Genomic DNA, 22,025 nt, shown 5'->3' on the forward strand with positions numbered 1-22,025 from the left:
AGAGAGTTATATAAGGAAGTAACCGTTAGTACATAGCGAGTCAGTAAATAGAAAATTAGCGAGCCTCTAGATACGGCTCGTAGACGCAAAGCAGGAGAGAAATTCGTTACTGCCGCTTGGTAGGAGGGCCCTAGCGTCGAGAAGGACGAGGGATAGGGGAAATACTGGTTTGGCATCTACGCAATTTCCTTCATTAGCATCGAATTTCCGCAAGACACCCTTCCCCAGGCTTGGCGGCCTTCTCTTTCCCTCGATGAGCTACCAGGATATTTCCTCTTCGTTCCCCTTCCCAACTTAGTCCTTACGTAAACCAAATCTCTGGCCGAGGAGAGATACACAAGGTATCCTCGTTGTCACCAGCCGCTGTAATTTAGTTAGTAAACCGAGGCTGTTTATACGGACGCACCAGCTGGTCCTTAACCGCTAAATATTGACTGGCCGCCAACCGAAACCAGTAGATCGATCTCTCGAGATACCGATGAACGATGAACGAGTGATCAGAAGTGACGCGTCAAGGGTTTACGTACTTGTTGCAGGGACGATGCAATGTTTTACAGGATAATCGAAAGACACCGAGAGAACTCCCAAGTAAGAGGATTATCATCGCACAGAATTGAGGAGGAGGTTCTTGGTGGTCTTCCACGTTATCTCTATCTCGTCAAAGATGTCTCTCTTATTTAAATGGGCTGCCAATGCGACCAAGAATAAGGAGGGACGGTTTCCAAGGGCTGCGGATTATGTCGTGCCCATTTCAAGGATAGAAGAGAGGCAGGGTGAAAGGCCAAGAACATCCCCGTGAAAACCGTAATCGATGAATTATTTGCTCTGAATACAACGACGAAAAAAATCTGCTCCATAAATATCGACGAAAACAGTCGCGTTGTAATTTTGTTTCTTATGAACCGAACAAGCACCCCCAACTTTCACCCCCTTCCCGAGAGCGAGTTTCCAAGGTAGCACGATTATTAAAACGTGCGTTAATCTCGTTGCGATACGTCTTCCCGACTGGAATGGGAATTTCCAACTATCGACCACCCTGCTTTTCATTCTCGTTGCAAACCGAGCCGAAAAGTTTATGCGGTAGGGAAGTTCGCGATACGAAACTCGGCCACGCTTCGTGCTTATTCTTAGCCGGTTGCATCCCGTCTACAATTTCCTACGATGATATTTCTTCGGGACCGGAAGCACTCGGAAATGAAAGTGTCCGCGCTGGGAATGTTTAAGGAGGGATTCCAGTGTAACAGGTTCAAAAAATCGAATTTTCTTTTTGCATAAATCAAAAGAACAATGTTTCAAGAATGTGTTCCTAACGTAGTATCGCAGTTAAGATTGAAATAACGAAATTACAATTCATTCATAGGCATAACCTAGTTACAGTTTTTTTTTAATAAACAGGGAACCGACGCTTCCCAACGCGGATTTATCCAACAAGCGAGACAGCGCTGTACTTGGCAGACCATATAAATTAGAATTCTTGAACCGCCTGTAAATCGTATGTGCCTGTCAACGGCAGTCGTCGGACAATAAACTGTCTGCTCAAGGCCATCGGAGAGGGCTTCCCCTAGCACGCCATTTCGTTGTCCCTCGCTTCATTTCTCGCTTCTTCGTTCGGACGCGAGTGTTATCGCGATTTCGCGACGCCGAGGCGCGGAAATACGTTTTAGAAAAAACTTGCCTGAGAATGCTGATAACGATGCGAGTCGGCTGCTAATTGCCGCCGTAATTAACGCGAGAAAAAGTCCTGCTTGGGCGGACTCGATTAACCGAATTCCATTTCCATTACGATCACGGATGGTGATCCGGTCTGCGCCGCGCGGCGTCCTCCCCTCCGTATCCAGGTCGAGTAAACAAACTTTCATTCTCGTAATTGCGAGCGGACGATATAGTTGGATATCCCTTCGAGAGTTTGTTGTTAACAAAGTATCGACCACGAAATAACGAAGAAAAATAGGACTATGGCGTCGAACGAGCGTGTTATCGGTACATTACGAGACAACACTTGAAACTGACATCGCAATCATAGGAAACGTTACCGTTATCAATCGAGGTAACAACGCTAAGCCGTGTCATCAATCAATGGTTGAAGTTTGGCGAAGGTTATTCGCAGGTTAGGCGATGCCGATGGAAACGTAACCGACCGATGCGAAATAAACTAGTAACTTGATTCGCGAGATCGCCCGTTGCGTAATGCGTTTGTTTCTCGCGTTAAAAAAACGAAGCTCGAGGTTGGATCGGCGTTTCAGCACGATGGTATTTCTTTTTTTCCCGTCCTTCGTTGTTGCGTACGGAGAAATTGGGAACAAACCGACGAAAAGGAAAAAATAATTTCGATTTCATTTCCGTCCACGTTTTCCTTCCCTCGTTTCCTATACTGTTCGGTATTGTTCACTTTCGTTCTTGTTTCCTTTTTTCGACCTTCCACCCCCTGTAACTCGGATCGCGTTGATTAAAAGGGTGGCGAAGGGTTATCGAGACACAGGGGGTGTGTCTGGATGGTGTTCCGGGGAGAGATCCGTCTTAGCGAAACGCAGCTATCGTATCGCCATCGGTAGTCTGAAAAATCTTTTCGGTTGCTAAAATATTATTATCGCTATTAGAAATTAGCGATAGCTTTCGAATTCGATATCGATCGTACGTGCAAAAGACAGCTGGGGAAAAGAACGATGACGAAAGAAAGCGCGCGATGTTCAGTATCTCGCTGATCGGGCCGCGTTAATACATCGGCTGCGTTAGACAGGTTGTAGTCAGCTGCAGTCAAGCTCCGCTGCATCCCAGAGGTCCTATCACACTTTCGATTTCCTCTTCCGGGGTGCGCAGTACGGAACAGGACAAAGCCATCCTTTGTCGCTTACTCAACCGCGGTACCTCTCGATTCAACGAATTCTCGTCGATCCTCCTCTGTGACGTATCGATCATTTCGCGGCTGCGAGAACCGTCAACGGTGCGTTTCGTTCTTCGTTCGCGACGCGTGATTATTTAAATTCGAGGTTGCTTAAACTTCGATGTCCAAAATCGCTTCCCAGCGTGAACAATTTTATTCTCGATTCTCAAACAATTCGAAGCGAACTATATCTCCGTGCGATAAACTAACGCGATAAAGTTACACCCGATCTCGGACTAGCGCGCGGCCAAAGCTTCGTCTCGGCAAGGGGGAGACCCTATTACCTTAACGAATCCATTAATTAAAAGTTAAATCGAGTGTATATTCGCTCGCGTCCGCGCGACCGCATTTTCAGCCCCATTATTCATGCAGACCGATGTTACTTTCACTGGGGGACTGAATTAATCCTGATTTTCGCTTGGAGGAACTCTCGTCGGCGTTACTCGGCGTCGGAAGTCGAGGTCGAATCGTTTCCCGCACGGATACTTTCGTTCGCGCGATATTGAATATTCACCGATATATTGCACGGTAGGAGAATGCTTTTGAACTGTTTACGTTCGTCGAGTATCTTATGAATTTCCTATGGGGAGGCATATTATAGGAAAGCTCGATATTCCGTACGACCGAAACACGGACACGCGCGTGCATGCGAACGCAGAGACAAAGTATATTGAAATATTTGTTCGTTGAGAGTATCCGGCGACGGTAACATCGATTGCAAAGTTATACGACCAAGGATCGCGAAAGTCTAAAAAAAAAAAAACGGGCAGCGACTCGATTCGCGTTTCGAGTAAACGGACAGTCTCTTATTTTTGTCTTGCGATATTTCCGAAACGTTCGAGTTCCCAATAAATTCGATTAAAATCTTTGCGTTCGCTCGATATATCTCGATTCGACCCCGTATTCGTTCGAGTTTACGAAACTTTCTGTGAATAAACCAACGGAACACGAAGTCGAGGCGTGGGGAACTGGAACCAGAATATTTGACTTATCGTTAGTTGTTTACTTCTGTTGCTGACTTCTAATGAAACAACGCCAAGAAGCGCATCGGGAAACACCAACGAACCGCGCGTTGTTTGCACGAGCAATCTCGATCCAACGAGTATCCAGTGGCGGGGGTGATTTTCAGCGTTGATACTTTAAAACGTTTTAGCCGGAAACCATGTTACGTAGCAGCTTTATTAATCCTGGCTTCCCAAATCATCCTCCCTCGCATATCCAGTTTTTTCCCTTCGCCTTATATACGGCTTCTATCTCGCCGTTACCGAGTATCGACGACCTCGGTCGTTCGTGACCGGGATCCAAAGGATCTACTAAGTGATTGGCTATGGTATACGTGGGCGAGGATTTACTTGGGAGCCTCGAGATCTCGATCGAGCGGCTTGAATAATATACCGCGAATAGTTGGTCGTATCTTCATCTTAAATAACGCGAGAGCCTGCTTTTATTCACGATAACTGGATACGTAAGTACGAATCCTCTTTTACCTTTGGATCGTAAGATGAGTTTGTCGTGGAGTAAGGAGTACTCGAAGCAGCATGGAGACGAGGAATTTTAGAAAAAAAGGCTGGCGTTGTTGGTAAATAAAATAGCGACTCCCGTTTACTTCGTGACATCGTCCTTAGAGAAAAGGGACGAACGGTACGGGAATCAAGCCTGGTAGTCACGCATCTCCTGGTCCAGAGAGAATTGTTTAGAACAATGTGATCGTAACGGACGCACCATGTGCAGTTGTGTGTTGCAGATTAAACTTTGATTCTCATCGTGCCTTCCGTCCAAGTAGAACGAGCCGATATATCTGCACCATTTGCCGAGCAGAAGCAGCGATGGATATCTGATTGGTGTGCTTCTACAGAGGACACATCCTCTCTATAAATTTTCTTTGTGTCAACTCTGTATTGCGGAATATAAACGGCGAAGCTTCTACAAGAACGGGGAACGTTCTGAAAAATTGACGATTCCGTCTTGAGATACTTTGCCTTCCCCCTTGATCAATTTTAAATAATAGAACTGTGAAAGCTTGGGAAGGTGGTTTTCGCGTAAGGCCGAGGTAAGGGGTTGTTCCTCGCAATACTTTAGTCTCCAAAATGAACGTCTTCCACTCGAGTATCGACTGCGAGCAGGGCCAAAGCGCTGGCAAGTCGGTCCAGCGGCGAGTAATATATGTCTGGGTAATTTTCCCGACGATATTCCCCCGGATTTATGGGTTATTAATTTTATGAACACCGGACTACCTTACCTTCTAAGCGGGCGCACGTGTTTCACCGACGATATCTCAATTACGGCGGATCGTGGCCGAATCTTCCGCACGACCAAACTCGCCTTACACGGTTCCTCCCATTGCACCGTCGAGCTCGTTCTTCGTGTTTCCCCTTACCGTAGATTTGTCATCGATGCTTCCGCTACGATAAATAAAAAATATCTCCATTGTTTCTATTATCGAGTTTCTTCGTTTAATTAATCTTTGAACGAGACGAAACGAAATCCAGACCGGAACCTCGGATCTCGCGATAATAAAGCAACAAGAAGCAACCAAGTTTCCGCTCGCGTCTATTTTCTTTAAGTTCGTTTAATAAAGCTACGTTTATCTCTACGTGAAAGATAGACGAAAGCAAGATAAACACGCTAACGAGAAAAGCCTCATCCCAAAGAGGGGCAGCCCTCGTCTCCGTGAAGTTATCCTCGTTTCCCTTTCCGAACTTTAGGCTTGATTAATTAAAACGTTAATATAATTAATCCACGGAACGCCTTCCGGACAGGAAAAGAGAAAGAGAGGGAGACTCCGGACAAGGACCGGTTATTCGCGAACCTTGCTCGCCTGGAAACGTTTACGCGCCGAGGGCTGGTCTAACAAGTCAGAAGACACTCCCTGGTCCTTTGATTTCTCTAGTTAAACATTTGCATTGTTGGGTTCCGAGCTTTCCGTCGGCATTCCCGAACAATGGCCCAGTGATTCAATGGATTTTAACGAGTGGAAGTCAAAGATGCGGCTTATTTCAGGTTCACAGTTACGGGTCTATCTAGCCAATCGGTTTTGTCGCGGCTCGATACTTTGTCGAACGAACATTATTTCGAATTCTCGATCAACTTTCTCCACCGCTTGCGGTTAATTTTATTTCCCAAAGAACGAATAGCCATCCAGCCACCGTCGGCAAAAAGTTAGAAACGGAAGAAACTACCGCCATTAATACAATTAACTGTAGGCGAGCGGATAAAAGCCATTCGCGAGTAGCGGGGAAACCGACCAGCGTTCGTGCAGCGTCATTGCGCGTCGCTCGTTTTCGAGAGCCGAGGGTCGAGCATAGGGCGGTTTCCACCCTCTTATCTGGCGCAGAAGGGGCTCCAAGATCCGTGCGCCTTCCAGGTATTGTGTTCCGAGTATCTGTCCTTGTACTCGCCTCTCTTCCAGCAAACACGGTGTCCTTTATTTTCGGGTAATGTTGCGTGATAACAACCAACGCTGCCTGCCTACCTACCCTTCGGTTGAAATTGCTCCGCTGGGACGATTATTAATATCGTCGACTGGATCGCGAGGAGAGATCGGATCGCTAACAGAAAGAGTGCTAACCTCGAGATTTCGCTCATTGACTTTTCAAGTGGTCTAAAAGAAGAAGGACATGTGGGGCACGAAATCGTACACGACCGCATCCTGAAATAGTGGCTACTTTATTATTACACGAACATCATTCATACGTCACAAGTGAAAAATATCGTTCGAACGGATTTTTATCGACAGATTTTATTATGTAATATAAACTTATGTGTTATACATTGCTACATGTTCTTGCTTAACGGCTAGATCCTATCCGCTAAGTCCTTAGAGGCTAGAATGCACAGTGACTTGTACAGAATCATCCTCCTTCCTTCCCTTCGTCGCTCTGTCATTGATTTGTCGTATGTCCTGGAGAACCATTCGCGCGCGAGTGAAGAGAGAAACAGAGGACGAAGTGTATACCAGCGAACGAAAGTAACGGAGAAGGGAACGAACGAACTGGGTCGAACGCAAACGTGTCAGAGGGAACGAAAACGAGAAAGAGAGCCGAAAAGGAACGGCAAGGAGGGAAAAAATATACATTTACACGAGTGTTTCTTTGGTAACGTCTCCTCCTTGTTATCTCGCGCATTTATTTCTTAAAGAAAGTCCGGCTACTACTCCTTTTCTCTCTCCGTCGTCGAAACTTTCGTCGCGAAAGCGTCCCCTCGGGCGTTTAGTTTATAAAACGTTAATCCTTAATGCTGCTAAAACTGCGACGGCTTGGTCCTTCTTCCCTGTAGAAATTAAAGCGCCTTTCCTTTTCGCCGACTGTCGTCGAGTCTGTGCTCCGAGAAATTCCATCCTTCCATGGCTGAAGCGAAATCACGAGCGTTCGCTCCTCCCTCTGACCCGCGCAAAACCCTTTTGCTTCATTTCGAGGAAAACTTCCGGGATCAGCTTAGGTACCATCGACTTCCGATCAAATTTATCGATTTAAATTTTTTTCCAAAGAAATTTCGCAAAGATTCGAATCGCTATTCGTGAGTCCGATAATTTTTGGTTATCGTCGATTACGACTAGTTTTCTATCGAGTGATTTTTGATCGTTCAATGTTACGATACAGGGCGAGAAGGGCAAGCCGACGCGCACAACCCTTCACGGGCGCCTTAATACGTGTCTATTTAAATTATTGTGTTACGATTAAAACGTTAGTTGTTAATTATTATCGTTAAATTTACGCCTAAGATATAATACACTCACCTAAGACGTACCTGATGATATCTTTTGTAAAAATTTCCCTATCACGCCACGAGCACAGACGCATCGTAGCACCGGCGAGGGAAAGATTTTTCGCGAAACGAACGTTCTTCTCTTAAATGGTATTCTCTTCTCCGTTCGGGGATCTCGTGCGAACTCGACGAGGCGAAAACAGGCGTCGCGAAATTACCTTCTCGAGCCGATATTTTCTCGCAAAACTTTCACCGCCGTGTTTCGGACGATCGATCTTTCCTTTCAGCCGAACTCGAATATGAGGCGAACAATCGACGTCGGAAAATCGAATTAATTTAATGTTTTCGGCCGATAGATTTAATCAATCGCGTAATTCCTTTCAAACGAAAGCATTCGGCATTCTTACCACCGCGGATAAACCAATTCAGCATTTTCCGTTCAACGGATCCGTCTTCGATACGCTTTTAACGAGGGGAGAATTCCAAAGAGACCTGTATCGATAATCCTCTGGAAATAACACTCGAACGAAAGCGCAAACTCTACTCGAGAGACGAGAGCAAGCGGTTAAAGGGTTAATAGAATCGAGAACCAAGGATCACGGGCACCGACAAAGGGATGCGAACACGGAACCGTAAATTGCGGTCCATAAATTTCGGGTTACCGATCTTTCTTATTTTTTACTTGTTTCGTGTTTATTTTTGTTTGATTTAATTAATCCTTTTCGAAGTCATCGACGGTTTTATCGATATCGAAAACTTTTAAAGACCGGAGAACGTCGAGTGTAATATACTCCGATGTAACCGAGAAAGTTATGTGGGAAATAAGCTCGATCGGACCGACAAGATACAATCAGGAACGTCCGAATTTTCTGTGTTCGTTCGGTCGTACAGGAAATATCGCGCGAGAAATGCAAGGATGATTGGCGATCGGTTGAGAGCACGTTGGAAAGTCTGCGTCCTCGAGAGTCGTCGTACCGCTCCTCTTTCGTTAAGGACTCGAATTATAGGCCAAGGAGTGCGCAAGATCATCCGCTCCAGTTAATTAAAATTGATGTATCGGAGTCCACTTTCGTTAGCTCGATCCGCGATCTATGAACAATTCACTCGACATTCGAAGATGTACGTATCGACTATATCGATAATAGCGATCCATATTTACCAAGAATATTAAAAATATTTTATTTCGCGATATCCTCGCTTTTTATGGTCGCTGTTCGAAAGTCTTTCGAGTCTTTTCGATAACCTGAGTAATTTTTGCTTGCGAATAAAATTGGATTCATATATGTCAGATCGATAGAGTTGCTCGAATCGATTAGTACTTTTATGAACCTAACGTTATTAATACCACGACAGCTCCGCAGAATCTGAAAAACATTGAGCTAACTTTCGAGGTACAAGCCGGCACGCCGATCGCCGATCAAGCATCCCGACGCGACGCCGCGTCATCACGTTTTCTGCCGCACGAAATCCTTGATGCTACGACTACGATAACGTTATTGACGCATTTTAGTGGATCACTAATGACGATCCACCGCGCTCGTCTAGGTATTTTCACGCGCGAAATCCATCTCAAGGCTGTCGAATTCCAGCCATACCCGATCGCTCAGGGTAAATCGTCTCGATTCGATGGATCGCGTTCACGGGATCGATTCACCGACGACGACGACGACGACGACAACGGCGACTACCATTGATAGCCGTCCACGATGGATTTGCCGTCGGAGCAGGGGCTCGCGCTACCGCACCACTTGGTCTCCTTCAATGGAGGACACGACGATCCGCCGCGGCGGGGTTTTATCGTTATCTTCCGCGTCCTTTGGGTTTCCCCAACCCCGCAGCTACGACTACAGGCACTCCACGGACCCCATTCTCCGACCTTACAGTCTCTCGGAGGACCTGGAACAATCGAGCACCATTCTTACTCGGTCTGCCGAACAAACTCCGGTTCAACTTAAGATTCGGATTTAAAGGCGAATCTTAATCGAGCTCCGATCAACGTTCGATCGACCGCGCCTGTCGAACGAAATCTCGGATGCCGGTCGGATGATTCGAGAAGAGGACGAGTAAGGCTTTTGGCGTACAAACGTACGTCCAGTCCGTCGATCGAAAAATATATGACGAACTCGAACCGTAACCTGTCTCGTTCGAAAATTACATTTTTTTTATGTAATACTCACGCGTTTTTAAGCGTTTCCCTTTCGACGTCAGTCTGTGATGCTTCATTCTGAGCCTGTGCTGACGTTGGGGGGTAATGTCGGTAGAATTCCACGAATGACCGAGACCGTTTCCGTTGGTCGCGTTCGCGATCTTCCTCTGGATGTCCTCGAAGATTTGAGCCTTCTGCGCCTCCGCTGTCTGCTTGTACTTCTGATAATACGACCAACCCGTCTTCCCATTGTATTTGGAGAATTTAGGGGCGGGTGTTGCGGCGAGTCTTGGCCTTTGCAATCCGTACGATGACGCGATGCTATCCATGATTGCTGCTTTATTGTCCCGTGGAACGTCCGTCACCGCTTGCCCGTTTCCAGTAGTTGTCCAGTACCTTCGACAGAGATCGATCGCTTAAAGATACCGTTCGAATCAATATAGGTGACAAGTTTTTCGAGTCTTATTGTTAAATCGAAGCGTATACTTTTATGCTTTTTCCAAAGGCAGACGATATCTTAACGAAAACATCGTTGGTAGACAAGGATTCATGAAAATTCCTTCTCCTACTTTCTCTCGTAAAATCGATTCAAATGCCCTCGACGCTCAGGAACGCTTTAGCATACATCAGACGGGGTTCGATACGATCGTCTATTCCGCTCTTGGTTATTTTTCCAGGTAGAAAATTATCGGAATCGCGAGGCAACGATGCGTTGTCGTTGCGCTTGTTGTCGCGAGGTCGCGTACATACTAAATAATACGCGTTCGTCCCGAAATGTTGAGCTGTAAACTTAGAGCCTCGCAGACTACATTAACAGAACGATCATAAACTTTGATATACTATTTGGTAATGATAGGCAATGCTTGTGGTAAACAAGGTATTGTTTATACATATATATCCTACCTTCCCTACCACATTTTACGCTAAACTTTTGACCACGTTATTCGAGATATTTTCCGGTGTACGATGTCACGAGTTGTTGCTCGAATTTCTGCGTATCGATTTGCTGAATCCGGGATGAGCTTCGAAAACAATTTCGAGAGTTGATTTATGGTTGCTATGTCTACGCGCGTACGTAACGAGAGTCGTGGCATCAACTGCGAGGGAAACCGAAAAGGTGAAACGAGCAGGCTCAGACAAGAGGGAAACAAGGGAAAGAAAGAAGAAAGAAGAAAGAAGAAAGAAGAGCGATTCGCGTTTCACTACCGAAATTTATTCATCTCTTCGCTGCAGTCTTCCATCCTTCCACTCGGCTCGTAGGAATGTTCGATCTTCTCGTGTTTCTCGGTATTGGACGTCACTGGTCTTCGCGTGGGATCAAATTTCCGACGAGGAACACGAATCTCGCGTACCGAAAATTATTTAGAGCTTTATCAAGGAGAACCAGACGCTCCAAAAATTTGTTTTACGTTTTATTTTCTGTCTTTCGATTGACGGGGAAACGCGCATCTGCGAGAATCGATCGGAACGTGATTTTTTTGTCGCACAACGAGAGGCAACTCGTGTCGACAAATGTGAAAATGAATTTTTCAGACGGCACGCCAGGACTTGTATCACGAGCGAACGGCATCGCGAGGAACCGAGCGCGAACCTTCCTTCGCGGAGCTCATTTACGTCGTCCCTTATTATTAATGGTCTCGTTAATATTAAAAATTGTGGACGTCGTTTATTTACCTTGCACGGTTATTTACATTTACGCGGATCCGGCAGAACTATTTTTCACTTTCTTTTTACCTACACCCTCCCTTCTCCTCCCACTTGGAGCTTTAAACTTCGCGTAAAACAGCGAAATAAAGTACGGTTCCACCCTCTGGAATTTAATTACTTTTTTCCCCAAGTGAAAACGGCACAACCGAATCAAGAGGAGAATGCCTCACATTTTTGCGGAGTCCGCCGTTAACGTATCGTCACGAAAACAAACGGTTTTATTCACGAAACGGTCTTTGACGTTCATCTCGATTCCGCTAGCTTCGTAGTTTATATTTTAGTAGACAAGTAGGTTATATAGATTTGTAATCGGAGCCTAGACGAAAACAGAAGCGCTAGAGTTTAATTTAATCTAGCGTAGGCCATTAATCGTTTGACAGAAACGGAGTAATGCCACGATGGCGGTGCGGTGGTCGTTTCCTTTGGCGCGGAAGATCGCTCGGAACGTTTGAATTGGCGAAAGCAGCCGTGGATCAACAGCTCTGTGTTTGCGCTTACTCGCGTTTGTTTTCATCGCAAAGCAAGATCGGAAACGGCGAAACAAAGCGAGCTTTTCATAAGTGATCGACGAACAAGATTAACTCGTGGCGAGATTGGTCGTGCCGATCCGTGCGCAAGCTTTTAACAAACAACCGCGATTTCCTTGATACATGGATGTTTCCGTTAACCTGCGAGCAAATAAATTTGTAACGCGCGTTTACCGTATAAACGAAAATCAATTAAGCGAAACGTCACCTTCGCAGGTGTAATTGAAAATATATTTACGAAAATACGGTTATTATATAGGATTTGCAATTCAGATTACTCATTACCGCGTTGTGTCGTCCGACCAACAATTTTAAAATGCAAATGCGCGCACGGGCATAAATTCGCGTCCGACAGCTGACGTAAATTCCGTGCTGGTGGGCGCTTCCGGTCCGCGTTGTGTCGCGTTGCTCCGTAAAAAATGCAAAAACAGTTGGCGACGCGCGCGGAACACGTTCCTCAAGGGTACGGAGAAGTTTCGTTTGAAAAATTCACCAACGTCTTACGGTATCTGCAATGTTTTTTCTTCGAATTAATCGGTATGCATACCGCCGCACCGTTTCGCGACACCGTGCGTCGAGATCTGTGCCGCGAATAATAGCATCCTTTTATTTGTTGTATTTCAGCGGTTCTCGAAGATCGACTCCAAAATCTACACGCACTCTTGCTCCTAAATATCTCTAAATAGCTGCGACAACCAATTGTCGTTTCTGATAATGGTTTTCGTGCTAGCGGAGCTGGCGAAATTCCAACTATACGTCGATTCCAACAGGCAGCGCAACTGGCATCTTGGTCGATTTTCCCTGTCCCATTTTTACCCTTGTTTGGGGTACCTGTCAGTTCATCCTCGGTGAAATCGAAGACACTGTGAGTCGCCACTGTTGGCTGGCCAGGTAGCGTCGAAAGCCGACAAGAATAGAGTTTCCTTTTCCCGTTATTCTATTTAGAGGAAAAAGTGGGCCACTTTTGTGAATAGGCGACTAGGATACTGTACCAAGTATTGTTCGATGCAGCCTCATTGTCCAATAACAGGCTTCTTTTTACCGTGAAGCAACATTGTTCGGGCAGCCGTCATCCGCGGAAACGTTTCTAAAGTCTTCCTTTCAATGGATTATTATATCTATTCGCGTGAGTCGCGTACTTCTTTCAATTGTTATGAAACGCTACGGCCTCTATGGAACTTGTCGTTAATATTCGAATCAATTTTACGGAGAGAAACGGGTTGTTGAGTTACGATTATTTGTTACGAAAACGTAGGTTGAAAAATTTGCGTCGAGCTAACAGGAAAAACAGTACGTTTGATCGAGGCGTTGCGCTTTCGAGGTACCGTCCGCGAAGAGAAAAAACATTTTGTATAAGCTGCGAAATAAAAAATAAATTCACTGTTCGACGGCGCTCCAATTTGGTTAAAAGTTTCGCGGCCCGGAGCAACGTATTTTACGCTTGTCGTTGCTGTACCAGCGTCGGGTATCACGGTGTTTCGAAAAACAATTTCCCATTGTCGGGACAAAAAACATTCGTTCGATCGATCGATCGCTAAGGGGGGTCTTTTTTTTAAAAATACTGCGGCGCTATTCCCTGGCTTGTCGATTTGATCGTGCGTCGTTACGAGGGCAGAGATTTTCTTGTAACTTTTACATCGAGTGTTAAATGGAAACGTTAAGAACGTTTTACGAAAGTTTGAGCTCGATTACATGGAACGCGTAAGTTTTTTTTAATGTAAATAAAAAGAATAGGATGCAACGAGGATTAGCATACGTCCCACAATTTTGCTGGCAAATTTGGAAACGGAGTGTATTTAAATTTGAAACACAGGAGGCGCGTGGTTTGTTGATTTACTCTTTCCAAATTTACGGGTGACCTACACCGAGTGTTGAAATTTGAAATTTGTTAAATAATCCTTAAACATTTTCACTGGTGAATTAAACGGTAGTAGAAAATGCCTCTATGCGGAATTAATTTAATAATTTGCGATGTAAGAATTATAATTGTAAACAGTTAATTTAGGAGCATCTCGAATAGTATCGTTTATACGCGTTTCGTTATATTCGAGTGCAGCAATTAAACGATTAACATAAGCAACGTATACCCGTTGACGAATGAATTCCAAATTATTTGCTTCAATTTTAGAGAATTAGTCTGCTTCTTCAACGAATCTATCGAATTCAAATTCCAGCACTTTCGTCGGTCCTTCAGACAGCTTTAATCGTCTCTTCCGATAACTTGACTGCTACTCTCCCGTCTCACCTCAATCGTCTTAACGTTATATTGGTTCGTCGTGTTGATACCGCGCAACGAACGTGTTCTGATTAAATAAAAATTGCTGTTTCCGAAAAGGGTCGACGAGGCGAAGATGGAGAGGAAAGTATAGAGCGAAGGAATATTACAACGATAAGGACAGTCCAGTTTGTCCAGACGTATCGTAGAAATTGCTACTGAGAATCGACAAGTCCGCGGAAGGTAATATCGTTACCGTGGCATTGGATGTCAAACGTATATGTACATTTATTGGTGACTCAAGGGATCGAAGGAAACATATACGATTCGCGGACGCGGTTATTGCATTTGCATGGAATCGATGGTTTACGATGGATAAATAATATGTAAAAGAAAATGAAGAAGAGAAAAAAAGTGGGTGCGTGGAATGTCGCGCGTTAGAAGTATAACTTCTTAGACGCAGTGGTGAAATTTTATTAATTCTTCTCAGCCTTTGACGCATCTATCGATACTATTCGCCAACGTGTAGGGTAATTTTCGTGGTTTCGGAGTTTGATCGATGTCTATCGTTCGTACGTTTAGGAAATACCGTTTCCGAAATATTGTATTTAATGTAATATATTGGATGCGTTCGATTCGAGGGAAGAAATTCGACGAAAATAAAGGGGACAGGGAACGTACCTGTATCTCTGAGTGTCCATTTCCTTTCGTTCCTCGGCGATGGCCTCGTTCAGGTCTCTGTTCGGATCGATTCCCCTGGGGGTCGGATTGTTCGCTAGTAGATTGTCGTTGCTGACGAATTCCACCTCGACATCGTCTTCGTGATACGTTTCGGTTAACGTGTACTCTCGTAGCTGTAACACACGAAAAATGTGGTCTGTATGAGAAATATTCCCTGGACGCACTCGATATTAGCAGAATTCCCGCTCTGTAGCTCGAATTCCCGTTCATTTTGCCTCATTACGTAGTCGCTTCGTTTTAAAGTACGATGAAAAATAATGTATTTCGCATGTTTTAGCGCACTTTTAAAACGTCCAGTTTAAGCGATTTTGTTGCCGACCAAGTCCTTGTAAAACGATAATTTACTATTTCCTGTAATTCTTTCACGCGAAACTTGACCAAGCATCTGTTTCTGTTTCTTTCAAAGTTTATAATATAAATTTATATCGTATCCGGGTGCACGGCTTGCAGCTTGGCTACGAAGCGCCGAGGAAGCAGTCATTTTAAACTGCCCGAACTCCTGCGGAACGTTGCTTCATCATCACTTTCGAAATTTGTATCGACGGAACCGAGTCCAATAGTCGCCTGGCTTCAAGGTGAGCTCAGCGTTGAACTTTGTGCATTCTCGCGAGAACAAAGCGCACCTAAATTATCCAGCAATGCCGTTGGATAATAACCAGTCGTGACGAACCGAATAATCGCGAAACAGTTTACCAGGCGCTGGTATTCTCGAGCAGGAAACTCGAATTCTGTGGCTACGCGATCCAGCTGTCTGGTTGGTTCTCTTCGTTAGGTGTTCGAACGACGAATGCAAATGCAAAGTATGGTGGAACGAAATACAGTATCGTCAAGGATTTCGAGTTAACGTGTAACAAGATTCTATCCGTTACAAATGCTATCCACGCGATCGCACAGACACGTGTGAAATTTCGAGCCCATCGGCAGACTCGAAAAATTCGGCCAACGTTGTCGAACGAAATTTTCAAAAGTGGCAATCCAACCGTGTCGGGAACCCACACGTTCGGCTTTCCACTCCGTGATTAGTTCTCGTACGGAGGGTCCCAAGGGACATGCTTCGCGACGAGGTATCGATTCATAGTCGCGATTCATCGGGTCGGGTTGATCGGTTCAACCGAATTACAGGCGATGTTCCTATGTGTGCCTTTGATCCGATAGGAACCTTTTTTTCGCTCTACGATCATACAGAAGGACAGCAGGTTGGTTTCGTCAGCAACGGTATCCAAAGAGGAGAAAAGTTCGCCACGATTATCGAGGCGAACACACGACGAGGGTCTCTTTCGTAGCTGATTTTGAGTCGTTGGCGCGATAAAAGTCGATGACCTGGTTCGCGATAATTGTGAGTACTCGCACCTACACAAATTAACAAAAGGTCTTCTTCGTCGAACTTGGAATCCTGCAAAGTCAATCAAGGACTCTCGTATAAACGCACGAATTTTTCCCCAGCTTGAACATTTTTTGATGTCCGGGTATTTTAGATAGACGAGGAGTAATTAACTTTATCGGGGAGAATTAGCTGTATCGTATTTTACAGGGCGCGAAGATAATTACACGGCGATAAGGTCTCGTCAGCGTCGAGCGAAGGGATTAAATAGGACGTACGAAACCCGTCCCTTTATCTCTTCCACCGAGTTTTCGAGGGTAATACGATGACGAAGTCCCAGCTTGCTCTGGAACCGAGCCGCCCGCGCCGCGTCGTCGGGACTTTGAAACTGGGCCGAGTGCTAATTAAGGTCTAATTAATTGTTTCACGTACGGTGGCAGCTTCCAATTATGGTTTCCAATCGATTATCAGGGTCTGCAGCAGAAGTACGGGTTCGTATAGTCCGGGATGCGACTACGAGGCAAAAAGATCGCGAGAAAAAGGTTAATAAACCTCGTATCTTCGCTTTTCAGAGTGTTTCTTGCGATCGGTTCGTGGTTCTCGATTGGTAATAATCTCTAATTGACGTTGTTTGGAGAACGACGGTTTTTCGACTAATTGTCAACGATGCTCGAATAGGTTGGACTTGGACACAGGGAGATCGGGAGAGAATATCTACTAAAACGATGCAGGGGGATTTCGAATTACAACTATTCGCTTGTACGATGTCTCGTCGACGATACAGCCGATCGAGTTGCTTTCCAACCTGCTACATCTCGTCGTTCACCCCGTATACACGTGATTCCCAGACACGAGGAAGCGAGGATTTAGAAAATCGAATACGTTTTCTCGTTACAAGTCCGAATCCTCTCGCGCCACTTTTCTTTCTTATCCTACGAGATCGCGAACGTCCGAATAGACAAAAAGTCTGGCTGGCTACGGAGAAAACGGAATCGTGAATGGGGGCTGTAGCCGATGGCACGGAGGGTTGATATTACCAACGAAAACATACCTACCTGTACGTGACTGAGAAAATTACCTCGGGCGCGTTCCAGCCATACCGGAGCCCGCTGTGGGCGAGTTTTCGCTTTGTGCCTTCTACATTTCCTTCCAGACATCGACGCGCCTTTTTGCCTCTACTTATTTCCCATCCACCGCCTTTGTTTTTCTTTCTCTGCAGGCACTTGCGATTTCTCGTCCTTCCCGGGGGACACTCGCGAAACAAGGGCATAGGTGTTCCTCCGGGTTCTTTTAATAAAAAAATTTTGATTTTAGTGTCTGTTACGCGTATTTATGGAGATGAAAACGATGCGATTGTAAATAAAACCCGGCACCGTATCTACCCTTCGAATGAAAACAGTCGACTCGTATTTACGAGCGATGCATTTACGCGTTCGTTTGCACGTAGCAGCAGCGAACGTTGGCGAGCAAACGGGAGGAACATCGAGGGTGAAAGGGTGGAGGGCAAAAGGGTTGGTTGGCCTCGGGGCGTAAACACAAATTTGAAAATTTTCTCCCCGTCCAGTTTCCGTGCAAACGATACCTCCTCGTTCATTAGCGGCCCGTGTCGCACGAAACCTAATCTACGCGAGAATATACACCGGCGCGCACCGGAAACTCGCGCGCAAAACCAATGGATCGTGCAGGTGGCTCGGGGCCACTGGCTGCGAAGAGATGGAGGTCCGTGTATTTACTCTCGCCAACTAGAACAACTCGCATAAATTTCGGCGATCAGTTTTTGGGGCGGCGGGGCGTGCCGCGACAACGAATTCACCTCTCCGAGTAACCTCTTCCCGTTGTTGCTGCTTTTTCAGGCTTCATCGATGATCGAAACGTTACCGCGACCAGTAAACCGAACAGGGCGGCCTTCTCTTCGTTCGTTTGTCATCTCTACCGTGCAGTTCCAGAGAAGCGTTCTTCTTAATTACTCCGAGCAGCGGCCAGTCTTCGAGTTCGTCGAATCGAGAGTCCTCTTACCGCGAATGGTAGCTTCATTACATCTTTGCACTATCTCGAACGAGTCATTCTAAAGGAGTTTCGAGTCGCTTTACGGGGTCCATTCCTTTATCGATTTCTATGAAAGCACCTTGGCTGCCCTTGGCTCTTGCATCACCGAATGCAGCGCGCAGCACTTTAGGTTTTACCACTCGAATGCTTCCGTAAAGTTCTACGATCGCCGTTTTCGATCGAGGGATCTCCTTCAAGTGTAGGCGAATTCGGTGTCTGTGTTTGCGAAGCCCACGACGGACGCTGAAATTCTCTCTCCGAGGTTCGTCCAAGTGAATGCACTTCCAACGTGGCCGCGCGCGATACCTACATATACAAACATACACACATACACATCATACACATAGTTTCCCTCGGTGATTCTCGAGGCTGCTCCGTATTTGCACGGACGTGATTTTGCGGGTGAAATGTCCGTTTGTTTTGCACCGTGTTCCGAACGTTCGGTGGTACCGCGGCGGAAATTTGTAATAAACACACGCGCGACACGCGATACCTTCGTTCGATGTATTTCCGATGTGTGTGGAATTGGGAGCACGCTTTATGCGATAATATCGTTGCTAATGCGTGCTCTCTTCGCTCGGAGTGCGTATGCGTTTTGGGAAAATAAAGTATCGTTACTACGAAATCGGATATCAAAATAAGATTCATTTTACCGATATAACCGTGCGCTCGACAGTTTTCTTTCGTTTGTGTTTCGTTCGTTATTCGACTCTCTTGCGGATTTCGATACTGTTAGGCGTCGGCGCGAGTACGGTACCAGGGAAAACTCTTCAAATTTCCTACGACTCCCCATAAATTTTCCATTTCTCCTTTTGGAAACGATGTTGGTCGTCCGTTCACACGAGTTTCCGTCTGGCCAAAACGCTCCAGCGTTTCGGAGGCTCGCATGTTTCCGAGGGTGTGCGTGGAATCAGCCGTACCGTGCTCGCAGAAACACGAGTTTCGGAGTGTTATTACTTCCGGGACAGGGCTGTAACGTTGCGGCCGGTTCGCGTTTCTCGAAGGTGGCCGTACAAAGTTATACGTTGGCGGATCACGTCATCTCTTGCACGCTTCGAGAATTTGAAATTAGACGGTGACGCGTACGTGTAACCGAGAAGAAGCATCCTTCGGCTTTCATCCACTTCCCGGTAGTTTCGACGCGACGAGATGCGCGTCGAAATGAACCTCCAACGTTTTCATTCTGCCCTCGACCAACTTCTCACCCGACGACGAGTTTACCCGATATTTAAATAAAAGTTGTCGACGTTGTTGCAGAACTTTCCTGGTGTTATCTTCGAACTTATCAAATTTCCTAACTGAAAGTTTCAACGCTAAAAACAAAATTTCGTGCCGTTTATTTTATTCAGGAATTTTACGACATCGGGGCTCGAAAGATTTAGCATCGAAAGATGCTAAAAGTCGTCGTATTCAACAGTTGGGAAAGTAAAACGCGCACTGGTTGATTGTATGGGAATTGAATCGCGAGATATTTTAGCGGGGAGAAGTTTGACTCCAAAGGGTAATTGCATAATACTCTATTTGTGCGAATCGTTGGAATACAAAGGAAACTTGGCCAGGTACACGGGTCTCCGCGACCGTTTCGACTGGTAAACTGGAACAATTCGTAGGAGTAGCAGGGTGGAGTTCTCGAATCAGCGACCGTCTATTGACTTAATTTAACCGGTAATAGAGTATGGTTAGCCTTCCTCCTGACGATATCGGCATGTTCGAGCCACGACTTAACGCGAAAACTATGTATGTCCGCAAGCCGCGCGCGATTCCTTCAACTTTGGCTTCCGAATAGTTCGCTGATTGACTTACAAACTTGGAATGTTTTTCGTGGGAGTAATTGGGCTGTACGTGAAACGAAACTATTTTCAGTCTGCAAAAGTAAAATGTAACCCGTTAACTAAATTTTCACCCAACCTTGGATCTATAATACGCTACGAGTTCGAGTACGGTTCACGGGTACGGTTTAATTACTCGAGTCAAGGTAATTACGTTACTTCGATCCTAATTGCGATGCCACTTTTGGAACAGATTCTTGAAATATTGTACTTTTGATTTATGCAAAAAGAAAAAAAAAAAATTCGACTTTTTGAACCTGTTACACTGGAATCCCCCCTTAAAATCAGAATGTTTTTTCCATCGAGTCGTCAATGTTCGCGATGATAAATTTTGCAATTAAAATTTAAATCACTCGCAAACGGATGCCCCGCCATAGCATATTCTACGATGACCATTGTTCCGAAATTAGCTTTTCATGTAAATTAATTTCCACCCTGTCGCCCATTAACGCTTTCATCCGGCGCAGCGTCACGAGCGACACTTTCCTCTTGCCAAACAATAACTCGTTATTATCGATAAATACTTAAACGCAATCAATATTTATAACTATAACCAACAGATGAACGATAGACATCCATTTCGGAATAAGAGACGCTCGATCGTTATCGAATACTTTTTAATCCTTTCCATGGCGATTCGAGACGCGATCGCGAAATCGAGTTATCGGAAAACCATCGAAACAAAGATACCACTGCTTCTGGAGCATAAATCCATCGAGAAACGGCGCGTCGTAAAAGATTGTTATAGCATCCCCGTCTTCGCTTCATTTGGAAAAGGACGTTGCATTAGCAGAATCAACTTTGGTTCTGTTCATTTGCGTAATTCCTCTACGCTTTTCGCGATTGATTTCTTCTTTGAAAATGAATTTTCTCCCAAAGGAAACTGGCGAAAGTTTTGTCTTGCCAGGGAAGAGTAAACGACGAAAAAGTCGATTTCGATCATATTGCGCTAACAACCGATCGGAATTCTCGCTGTTCTCGACAGGCTGGTACGAAAACCATTTTCCGCGGCTGTCACGTAGCTTTTTACCGACGGAAAAAAGGCTTTGATTCGGTTACAGTGACTGCTACCGCGATCGGAAAGTCCAACCACGACCGCGGGAGGGAACGGCCCTCGACAGCGGGACAGGTGGTGGAAAATTTAGTTTGCGAGGAACTCGAATAACTCGCATAAATTTCGCCTTTTCGGTTTTTGGATACGATCGTCGATCATTTCACGTTACCGATTTCTATTCGTTGCAGGCTTTCGTACGTGTGGTAAAGTTTAAAGCGGATGCATAGTTACGGGACCGAGATGCTTTCGTTTCGCTTCAATGTTCATCGTCGGTCTCGAGTGACTTACGGCAGCGACAGGATCTTGCATTCTAATCAATTATCCGCAAAACGTAATTAAGCCGGTGAAATACTACACCACATTATTTTCCACCGGTAACGCCGCAAAACATTCGAAATTCTCGTTGCAGTAGCGTAGCTGGGCTCTCATAAATCTGTGGTCGCCGAGGTCCACCGAGTGTCCTGCGACCGCCATTCCTCTTCGGACGATCCCCCGCGACACTGCAGTCCGTCTGCGGGTCGTATATGCTCTTCCTTATAAAACCTGGCCGCAAGCGATACACAAATTCGCACGCGTTACTCGTTATTCCTTTTCGACGATCAACTTCCCCTGGCCGAGTTACTTTCGGCCGATGGTTCAGCTAATCGAACGGCCAGCCTCGCTGCAAGAACATCCATTCGTCTAAACGAACTACCGATCTCGGGAGCTCGTCGAGTCAATTTTCTCTCGTCTCGATCTTCGATTTTCGGGCTTTCCAAGGGTTCGAGTCACCATTTCTACATTCTACGAAGCAAAGTACCCTTTAAAATGTTTAGAAACCACTGTTCCATAGCTTTCCATAAAAGCTTACTTTT

General features: G+C 45.5%; 1 protein-coding gene across 1 annotated transcript in view; it reads right to left on the reverse strand.

The window, feature by feature from the left end:
- Positions 1 to 8,324: 8,324 nt before the first annotated feature.
- Positions 8,325 to 22,025, reverse strand: part of LOC128875630 (uncharacterized) — a 101,923-nt gene continuing 88,222 nt past the window's right edge. Inside the window, exons 5-7 of the mRNA XM_054121373.1 lie at positions 14,862 to 15,034; positions 9,763 to 10,127; positions 8,325 to 9,481 (exon numbers count right to left, since the gene is read on the reverse strand). Of these exons, the coding sequence (XP_053977348.1) occupies positions 9,270 to 9,481; positions 9,763 to 10,127; positions 14,862 to 15,034 (750 nt within the window). The 3' untranslated portion in view covers positions 8,325 to 9,269. The remainder of the gene's footprint in view (positions 9,482 to 9,762; positions 10,128 to 14,861; positions 15,035 to 22,025) is intronic.

This window comes from Hylaeus volcanicus, chromosome 4 (assembly GCF_026283585.1).
Source record: "Hylaeus volcanicus isolate JK05 chromosome 4, UHH_iyHylVolc1.0_haploid, whole genome shotgun sequence".
Taxonomy (NCBI): domain Eukaryota; kingdom Metazoa; phylum Arthropoda; class Insecta; order Hymenoptera; family Colletidae; genus Hylaeus; species Hylaeus volcanicus.